The sequence below is a fragment of the Gadus macrocephalus genome, chromosome 7 (assembly GCF_031168955.1).
Source record: "Gadus macrocephalus chromosome 7, ASM3116895v1".
NCBI lineage: Eukaryota > Metazoa > Chordata > Actinopteri > Gadiformes > Gadidae > Gadus > Gadus macrocephalus.
The window spans coordinates 21,487,127-21,498,085 of NC_082388.1; the positions used below are offsets into that span (position 1 = coordinate 21,487,127).

The 10,959-nt window shown below is 50.0% G+C and overlaps 1 protein-coding gene across 1 annotated transcript in view; it reads right to left on the reverse strand.

The window, feature by feature from the left end:
- The window catches only part of LOC132461403 (protocadherin Fat 3-like), a 53,481-nt gene that overhangs the window by 17,335 nt on the left and 25,187 nt on the right, over positions 1-10,959 (reverse strand). Inside the window, 12 exon segments of the mRNA XM_060056493.1 lie at positions 227-504; positions 866-1,063; positions 1,334-1,477; positions 1,713-1,850; positions 2,143-2,357; positions 2,894-3,107; positions 3,984-4,162; positions 5,272-5,505; positions 5,695-5,848; positions 8,713-8,909; positions 9,967-10,387; positions 10,773-10,907. Of these exon segments, the coding sequence (XP_059912476.1) occupies positions 227-504; positions 866-1,063; positions 1,334-1,477; positions 1,713-1,850; positions 2,143-2,357; positions 2,894-3,107; positions 3,984-4,162; positions 5,272-5,505; positions 5,695-5,848; positions 8,713-8,909; positions 9,967-10,387; positions 10,773-10,907 (2,507 nt within the window).

Genomic DNA, 10,959 nt, shown 5'->3' on the forward strand with positions numbered 1-10,959 from the left:
GTTCTCCTTGTGTACATGAGAGACAGGAAGTGGTTGTAGTGTTCTCCTTGTGTGCATGTGAGGCAGGAAGTGTTCTCCTTGTGTGTGTGTGTGAGAAAGGAAGTGTTCTCGCTGTGTGTGCGTGTGAGACAGGAAGTTCTCCTGCTTGTGTGCATATGGGACAGGAAGTGGTTGTAGTGTTCTCGTTGTGTGCACGTGGGACAGGAAGTGCTCGTATCCCAGGTACCTGCCGGGCTCCAGCCCCGGCAGAGCCACGATGCTGCCGTCCTGCCGGTTGACCTGGAACATGCTCCTGAGCGCGGGCCTGTGGGTGTACGAGAGGACGTCGTTCACGTCGCGGTCCGTGGCGTAGATGCGGCCGACGGGGCCGCCCGGGAAGGAGTCGGTCACCATGACGATGAAGACCTCCAGCGGCGAGACGGAGGGCTTGTATTGGCTGTTCCCGATGACCCTCAGGTACACCCAGGAGGAGGAGGCCAGACGGGGTCGGCCGGAATCACTGGCCTGGAACAAACACAACCAGACACAACAACGGGCTTACTTTGAAGACATTTGAAGACGCTGTCTGAATGCGTTTTACCTGGAAGGCTGTTTTTCGGTGAATGGTAGCGAAAGTATTTTGGTTCGCTTCCTATTAAAATCGACCGAATATCCATGGAAAAGGGATCTGGGAATGGTGCAAAGACATGTCCTTCTTCCAACATTCACTATGCTTCAATTTCCGTAACAAAAGAGCTGCTAAACCAGAGTCAGGGTGGTAAATCTTTCTTCCGTTCACTTTTTTAAGATGCTTTTAGTGCCTTTTATAAGCTCCATAAAGAAAGGAACCAGCAGAATGCACTTAAACCCGGTCTCAGCGCCTCACCTGGATCTCCAGGGTGAACTCTCGGCGGGCCTGGGGTCCCAGCACCCGGGTGGTCCGCAGCGTCCCGGACCGGTCCAGGGAGAAGTAGTTCCCCTCGTTGCCGGCGGCGATGCGGAACTCGAACGGGGGGCCGTTCCTGGGGGAGTCGGGGTCCTTCACCGTCAGCTGCAGGACACTGGCCCCGGCCGGTTGGTTCAACTGGAAGCAGGAGGATACCATGTGACACACTGACATCCAGGATCAATGTACCGCACACACACACACACACACACACACCGCACACGCACTCTCATGCCTGCATGGGCACGCAGAGACGTGCACTGATGCAGAGGTACGGCGCATGGGCTTTAACACATGGTTGCACTCAAACACACACATACCCGAACACACACAAACACTCACACAAACACACTCACACACACACACATGCATTGCACGCATGCAAACACACACACAGTGGGGCACTACCTGGATGACGGCGGTGGAGTTGGGGGGGGAGAAGACAGGGGGGTTGTCGTTGACGTCAGATACGTCGATGTTAACGGTGGCAGTGGAGGACATGGCCGGGGAGCCACTGTCAAACGCCTGCACCGAGAGAGAGTACCTAGATACCTGCAGAGAGAGAGAGAGAGAGAGAGAGATTGTGCATCGGAGCATTGATACAAAGCCACATACCTTTATGCCTGCGAGTGCAAACTGATAAGTGAAGCCCTCCCACGTGCATAATGTGAGACATTAGCGTTCACCTTGAGAGGTCCCGGTGTATTCCACTCTGCCCGTGCTCACGAACCGTAAAATTACTATCGATTCCTTTTCGCCGCTATTGTACTCGGAGACACATCCTTACCAGCTCTCGGTCCAAACGCTTATTGACTTTGAGCAGGCCGGTGACGGGGTCAATCCAGAACTGGTTGCCACGGTCCCCCTTCAGTATGGAGTAGGTAATGTGGCCGTTGACCTGGCTGTCCAGGTCCTCAGCCAGCAGCTGCGTCCATCACACATGCAGGGAACAGCGGAGTGAGTGGGAGGGGAGTTTCACTTAAACTCAGAGACAAATGAGGGCATGAATTGAAAAAAAGCTATATATACATATAGAGGTGCTGTAGGTCAGATTTAAAAGCTTTTCTCCAAGTTTAATTAGTTAGAAACCTTCAGCTATTAGAGTAGGGATGTTCGTCTTCCGGAATATCCCGATTTGCTTCAATTTCAAACGTTATGGGGTCAAAAATCAGATAAGATAAGATGATAATGAATGACGGAAAAATAGCCCATGGTACCCTGGTAATGGTCTGGCCAATGGAGGCGTCCTCGCTGACCAGCACGTTGTATATCTCCTCGCTGAAGGTGGGGGCGTTGTCATTGACGTCCATCAGCTCCACGGTCACCATGGTAGCGGAGCTAAGGGGCGGAGTCCCACTGTCCCAGGCCTCGACGGTCAGGTAGTAGTCCTTGCACACCTCAAAGTCCAGGTCGTCGGCCACAGAAATAATGCCTACGTGTGCGCGCGCGCACACACACACACACACACACACACACACACACACACACACACACACACACACACACACACACACACACACACACACACACACACACACACACACACACACACACACACACACACACACACACACATTTGCACACAGATCTTTAAAGTCGTACACACGTACGGGCGTTGCAAATTTCAGCTTGTACAAGGGTGTAAAGTAAAATTGATGATGAAACTTGTTTTAATGGGATATAAAAAGGTACAACATGCAAGCGTTGCTATTTCAAGCTAGTCCTAAAACCTTGCAAAGCCATGCTTGCTGAAAATACTTAACATGAGATTTCTCTGCACCGAAGCTGGGTCGGAGTGATTAACCTCGATTCCTGCAGCCTTAAAGTTACCGCTAGATCACAGAATGTGTTTTGGCCATTGTACCTTCAAGGTTTTAAAACACAGCATGAGGACTACAAAGTATTACACTAGCTTAAGGTTAAACCAAAGGCATCAGCCCTCCCGTGATCCCTCCCGTGATCACGGACCCGTCCTGCTGTTGATTGTGAACATCCGCAGCTCGTTCCCCGAGCGGATGCTGTACGTGATCTCGGCATTGGGCCCGATGTCCACGCTGGTGGCGAACAGCCGCAACACCTCGGTTCCCACGGCGACATCCTCCGGCACTGCGGCGGTGTAGTCCCTCCTCTGGAAGACCGGGGCGTTGTCGTTGACGTCCAGCACCAACACGGTCAGCTCCACCTGGGAGAGACACGGGACATGGACTCATGGCGGCTGTGAAGAAGGGGATGTGTTGACGACGGTCGTGAGCATCCACTGGTCCCGGTTACAAACGGGGGTGAATCCTCCGCAGTTTTACAAATCCTTATCAAATCTCATTTCCTTCTACCTGGAGGGCGAAAAAGAAATCGTTAGCCTCACAGCTTAATTACCCTATTGCATATTTTAAGGTTAATTTTGTATTAGGGTCAAAATGCCTTCAGGTCAAATTGATGACTTAGATGACAGAAAGTGCTATGGATTGTAAAAGCACTCAGATTTGCTGGGGATATAGCCAATGAGGCAGAGTGAATCAGCAGCGTTAAGCGAGTAGTTAGGATAGATATAATAATTTGGCCAAATATGACCTAGACCAGGGGTTCTCAAAGTTTTGACAACTGAGGGCCAATTTAGGAACCCAAAATTTGACTGAGGGCCGCCAAAGGAAAAAAATTTTTGGCGGGAAACGCCGTCAGCATCCCAGTGGTGAAAAAAAACATTGCACCCGCACCGTGGACCTCTGGGAGTGAGGTCAAGTGAGGTCTAAATCCTGAAACTGAGGTTCACCCTTTCAAAGTAATGTACAGACGGATTAAAACTAAAAAATTTAAAAGGATTTAATTGAAAGCTAGAGAGAGTCGAATTTTCTCTTTATATTTATTTATATTTGTTTAAATTAATATTGATAAAAAAAAAAAAAAAAAAGCTTTTTATTTTATTTTTATAACTTACATAATTATGTATGTCATTGCGGGCCGCCAGGAATGATTCCGCGGGTCGCCATTGGCCCGCGGGCCGCACTTTGAGAACCAATGACCTAGACAATTATGACACTCATCTTATCTGGTGCTAACCCACCTGTGAGGCCAGCGCCCCCGGCTGCCCGGCCTGGTCCGTGGCCTGAACCCGGAGCTGGTAGGAGTCCTGGGTCTCTCGGTCCAGCGTCCTCTCCAGCACCAGCACCCCCGACACCGGCTCGATGGAGAACACGCCGTCGGCCGAGTCCACCAGGGAGTACACCAACGTACGGTTCAGGCCTTGGGGAGCGACGTGATACACAGAGCAGGAATAAGTGTATGCAGAGTGATTCCTCTTCCGTGCTATCTCCAACAGCCATGTGTTTACACCGTACTCCCAGATAGACTGCGCTATCTCCGTCTCTAGAATTGTGTCTTCAGATAAATGTTGTTTTGTATTTTCGTACACGGGGGGCAGGCGAACATAGTGGTGCGTAGCGGCTCGTAGGAAACGTTCTGGCTTCAGTCGTGTCGCTCCTGCTACACGTCTGCAGGCTGCCTCAGAGTTAGGAGCTCAAACTTTTTACGACGCGTGTCTCTTTAGTCACAGCAAAGTACTGCTCGCATCAAATAAAAACATCTCATAAAAACTAAATGTTAGTTCATTTCACAGCAGCAAGGCTCAAGTGCTTATGGCTCGGAGCACTTGATATGGGCGGTCAGGAAGGGGAAACACTGTGTCGAAACAAAAGATGAGGGGCGGCCACTCCAGAGGGCAGGCTATCGCTCGCACATGCAAAGGCAAGTGGCCCTTGGGCGTCTTGCAGACACGAACCTCGAGTGCTCACGACGGCGCCAACGTGTGAGGCCTTGACGCATACGGTCGCCAGGCAACAGAAGCTAATTGAGTCCTCAAGCGCCTGGAATCGGACGCAAAGAGCCGTCATTTGCACATGATACTATTAAAATCGACGATGTACAAATGAATCAAGACTCATCTGGAGGGCCCTTTAAACGCTACGTTCACTCTCATTAGAGCCCATCCTTCACCACGCAAACGCCTCGCCAACACAGTGCTTTCCCTTGTTTCTGAGGATACGTGAAAGCCCTTTGCTTTGTGTCGCATTTGTTCAGATAACAATTTCGTCCTAACATCCTATTGGTTCAGGGCGGCAGCAGCTCAGGAAGTAGAGCGGGGTTGGCTGGTAATCGGTAGGTTGCTAGTTCTATCCCCGGCTCCTCCTAGCTGAGAGTGTCGAGGTGTCCCTGAGCCAGACGCCTAACCCTGACTGCTCCTGACGAGCTGGCTGTCGCCCTGCGTGGTTGACTCCGCCGTCAGAGTGTGAAAAGGTGGTTGTGAGTTGTTTGGATAAAAGCGTCCAGCATAATCCGCAAAATGTATAATGTACCTTGGTCGGGGTCGCTGGCCTGCAGCCGGGTCAGCAGGGCCTTGGGCGCGGCGTTCTCAGCCACGCTGGCCACAAACACGCCGGAGGAGAAGGAGGGCGCGTTGTCGTTGACGTCCAGCAGGCGCAGGGAGACCTCCGAGCGGCAGAAGAGCCCCCCGCCGTCGGTGGCCTGGGCGATGAGCCGGTAGGCCGCCGTCCGCTCGCGGTCCATGAGGGCGGCCGAGCGCAGCTCCCCTGGGAACGCCAAACAAAAGACAACGGGAATAAGACGCAACCGGGCGAGACGTGATTAAACTGGGGCTGATGGTGATTATAGAAACATCAACAGGAGAGGCTTGACCCGGATCTTTACGAAGTACAAATAAATGATCAAACTCGTTGCAATTGGGGTTGAAATAATGGGGGAGGAAACGGCAGGAGCACCGGTGTTGGCGTCCATGTAGAAGTCTTCGACGCCGATGCCAAACAGCGAGTACTGGAGCTCAGCGCTGGAGCCTGAGTCAGCATCTGATGCTCCAACTGTCAGGATGCCCTTGTTAGTGGGGATGTCCTCGGGAAAGGCAGCACTATACACGGCCTGGGACACACACAGACACGCACAATCGCACACACACGCACACCAACCCACACAGACACACACACACACACACACACCCACACAGACACACACACACGCACCAACCCACACAGACACACACACACACACACACACCCACACAGACACACACACACACGCACCAACCCACACAGACACACACACACACACAGACAGACACACGCACACACGCACAGACACACACACACAAATACACAATGAAAACTGACTGTCTGTTTCAGCACTTCAAAAGACACATTAAACAACCGCGATCAGCTTGCATTAGGCTCGCCCGTAGAATTGGCAACCCGGAATCGAAATGCCCCGCCATCACCCTTGGGTCTGCGCCAAGTACCTCCAAGCATACATCACCACCCCTTTATCTTCCTTCTTCTTTTTCTTCTTCTTCTTCCTCTTCTTCTTCGACTGAACGCATAAGTTGAAGGCCTGTGTAATTGCTCGTCACTATATTGTCTATCGTTCTAATTGACTGCTTAACAACCTCCCCCGCCCCCCCCGCTTTAAAAAACAAAACAAACCAAGCCCGTTACCATGATAGGGTCAAGCGCCGCGGGTGTTCAGAGTTCAGCGAAACAACAACGCTCTCTTCAAGCCCACACGGGCCAATTTCCTCGACTGCCAGAGAGGGGGGAGCTAAAAACAGAGAGATTATGAGAGTAGAGGCCGGGGGGGGGGGGGGGGGGGGGGGGAGAGAGGCAGGCCGGGCCGGGAGGAATCAAAGTGATTCAGCGGCTGTCGGGAAGCCGAATAAAAGTTTCTCCACTAATTAGGAGGAATGTAGGCGTGCGCTTCGACGCTAAATGAAGAGCGATGGAGAGAACGCGCATTCTAATGACCTTCCCCCGCTCGGCGCCTCTGTCGTTGTTTTTGTTTGCCTTCTTTTTTATATTTGCCTCAGTTCATTAACGTGCATGAATCGCACATGTCTGATGAATCGGGACGTTTACCATCGAAAAAGATTTGTGCCAAAACATTAACTTTCGATGCATATGTAATAGGGAGGAATTCATTAAAAAAATAATTAAAACGAATTGAATAGATTGTAAACACATTGTCCGCCTCAATACCATCGTGTATTGATATCTACTTCGCCTGGTGTTAAAAGTAGAACAAATGATGTAAACCGAAAAAAGTCGCGCCAGAGTTCTCCAACTTCTTTAAAGAGCAAGTGAACCCGGTGTTTCAGCTGGAATTAGAACTCTATTCTAATTACATTAGAATAGAGTTTTGTGTTCTGTTATTCACGAACAGGAGGGGGAGGGCTTTCATTGAGACTGAGTTATTTATGCACACAGATTATTTTTTCTACGACTTTACCATTCCCTAAAGCTCGGCACCAGATACTGGTGGTTGAGCAGTATCGTATCAGCGGTGCCGTGATGGGCGGTGGCACAGCGACACAGAGTCTAGGCACTCGTGTGTCGGCAGAGGAACCCTCCTGAGGTGGGGGATATCTCTCCCCTGCAGTCTCCTTCATCGGTCCCATGAAACGGGATGGAGTAGGTCCACAATCCCTCCCAATGCTAGACTAGGCGAGTAACACAATAACAAATATGTGATCAACCCACGTAAGATCATAGATCGATACCGCATGAGCGTCATTGATCTATGGTGTTATCTTTGATTTATCTTTGATATTATCTAGGATTCATCTATGCTATTATCGGATACATTTTTATCCAGACCAACATAAATGCAGCAACGAGATGCCAAAGGTATGTGGTACAGCACCACCTAGCTGTATACTATTAAGACTAAAATCATGCGCTCTGTAGGTCCAATCAGGAAACGTATGTAAATACATAGGATTTTAACACTTAAAATCACTTTTTTTACCAGTGTTATTTTAGTAGCAGTAACACAATGGCATATATTAATAAGTTGATGCTCATATAAGACATATTACCACGTTTAAAAGAAAACCAAAGAGCTTTGCGGTTCACTGGTTCTTTGGCAGAACATTTCAACTTTGTATGAACTTTCTATAGAAAGAACATAATCTGTCTGGGGAGGGTAAAAAGGGCATTAGTGTAGGACTCATGAATGTGTGTAATCACTGGCTTGCTCTACAGCAGCAGTTCTGCATCGATGGTTGTATTAACAAAGAGTCCCAAGACGAGAAACTCAATTAAATCTCATTCTTATAAACCAACATGGTTTTCATAGAGACATCAGCATGTAACAGTATATGAAAAAAGGTCCACAAAGCTTAAAGTGCTCTGATGTGTACATTATGCTTGGGTAATCATCCATGGGTAATGACACACTTGGCATTCTGTTTCCATAACCAGCTATATAATTGAGTGGGAGAAGCCTCATTTTCAATCAAAGGGAACCAGGGAGTCAGTACTGTATCTGGTATTCCCAAACAGCACTACTCTCTTCACAACGTGAATCTCACTTTGCAGGGGTGTAATGTCCTTGATTTACAATCTGGAGTTAAAGCGTTTTACTTTGCCACACTTATTTTACACACATTTAGTATATTATTGAAAGAAAAAAGCTAATTCTGTATGCACACTCCTGGGTAATAATTTTTTTACTTCATTTAGAATAAATATTATTTTTTTAACTTTTTTGTCCTAGAATCGTAATGATTCAATTTTCCACCACTGTGACTTAAATTGAAACTAAAACCTCAGTGCTGCATATCACCTTTTTTAAATCCATCTGAATACCACAATAGCGATTATACTTAAATTATACTTATTACTATTATAATTAATTATACTAAACTACACTTTCCCGAATTGACCCATGAGTGACATCAGTAGCGGGCGCGTCCACCCCGTCCCCCATTGACCCCGAGCCACCGCCCACCTCACCTGGTTGCAGATGGGGCTGTTGTCGTTGGCGTCCATGACGGTCACCTCCACGGCGCTGCGGGCCACGAAGAGGCCGTCGCTGGCCGTGATGTTGAGCAGGTACCAGTCCTGCTGCTCGCGGTCCAGCAGCCCGCTGACGTACACCTTCCATTCCCCCTGCACCAGGGCCAGGCCAAACACACCCCGCGGGTTACCCCCTGCAGATAACCACCACGGACCCGCCATTATTATCATCGTCAGGGTTGCTGGGAAGAGTTGTTTGATTTGCAACACAGAAAATCCAACATAGAGAATCTCACAACTGTGTGGGATTGTTTACAGCAGCGAGTGTATCCCGATCTTGAGGGCCCAGGCATTGATATTATTATTAAATTTTTTATCATGTTGAGGTCTAATAAATGCCCCGTACTTTATGATCAGACTGCCTAACGATGCCAAGCTACAAGCTACACAACAAGCACTTAGTGTGGCGCAAAGCACATTATGTTCACAGGGTTTAGAGGATGTGTTGGGAAAAATGTAGGGCTGGATTCATCAGGATCTTCAGACCTGAAGAAAGTTGACTTAAGATGTTATGCCAATCATAAGTCAGACTTTAAATGTTACACCTACACGATACAGTGGACAAGCTGAACATCTATTGGTCGGGGCATTTCTCTTTCTTGAGCCTCATATTGGTTTTAACCAATCATGTTGCTGGAGGATCTGTAAACGTGTAATTGGCCATCACAAACTCCAGCCAGCACTAATAAACTGTTAAAAAAGAATCTGTAGATATTTTAAATTAACCCTGTGTAGTCTGACCACTGTAGAAATACACTTAACCTCATACACACGGAACAAAACACGAAACATAGTATAACTTCATGGTTTCAAGCCCAGACTCTGTGCCGTTTCCCTCCAGAAGTTCTGCTATAACATAAAATAACTGCTTGATCCGAGCTGGGTGCCACCGTTGGATTATAGTGGCGTTGAAAATACAGGCGCGTTCCAAATTTCAGGCTTTACATAAGCAAACTTATTATTTTCAGCCCATGTCCATTTATTTCAGCTGACACGCCTTTGAGGTGACATTAGTCAAACAACACATCAGTCAAAACAGAGCCAAACTCATATTGACTCTCGCCGAATGTGGTACGTCAGGCCGTAAATCGGACTTTCATCTTCCAAACGCACTGCGCCCATCTGAGCTTCCAGTGAAATATAGCCCCCCCCCTCCCCCTTCCCCCCGCTCCCCCCTCTCCCCCCTCTCACCCGTGATGTAATAGCTGACGAGGCGGTTCTCCTCGCTGCCGTCCCGGTCGGCCGTGCTCAGGACGGCCACCACCTCTCCCAGCGGGTCGCTCTCCCGCACGGCGCCGCGGTAGTACTCGCGCTCGAAGCGCGGCGGGTTGTCGTTGGCGTCCGCCACCGCCACGGTGACGGCCGTGGCGGCGGACAGCGACCCCAGCTCGCCCAGGTCCGAGGCCACCGCCCGGAAGCTGTAGGCGGAGCAGCCCTCGTGGTCCATGGGCGCGGCTGTGGTGATCCAGCCCGTCTTGCCGTCGATGGCGAAGGGCAGGGGGGGAGCGGCCGCCGGCGGCGCCGGGGTGACGGCCCCGGGGGGGCTCTGGGAGCGGGGGTCTTTCTTAGACTCCGGGTTCCGGGTCAGGAGAGGGCCCAGGCTGTAGGTCACCTGGGGTTTGAGGAAACAAACAAAGTGACAAAGAGACACAAGTTAAGGCTTAGTTCTGGTTCCACTTCGACGCAACGCAAGGGGGTCTACGGACCCGTTACGTCCTTGCGGACCCCCCCCCCTGCGTCCACCGCAAGGGCCTGACTTGCGCCTCCCAAAAATGGTATCCTTGCGTCGAGGCGAGGCAGCAGAAAGCTGTGATTGGTCCGCTCACTTAAACCCGACACGGAACCAAAACAGGTTCACGACTGCGTCGCAGTGACTCATCATTGCGTTGCGTCCACGTGGAACCATGACTGAGCCTTTAAGGAATGTCTTGGTCTGGTGGAGTGTTTGTATATCGATGGTGGAAGGTCGTTTTTGTCGAAAGCAGCACGTTACCCACCTGTCCGTTGGAGCCCCAGTCGGGGTCAAGCGCTCGCACCTGGATCAGTCTGGTCCCTACTGGCATCCCCTCCAACACCGTGGCAACGTAAGTGCTGGACTCAAACACAGGCTGGTTGTCGTTGACGTCCAGGACCTGTACATATTTCAGGTGAGCCACCCATCAGCTGCAGCCATCACACATTTAG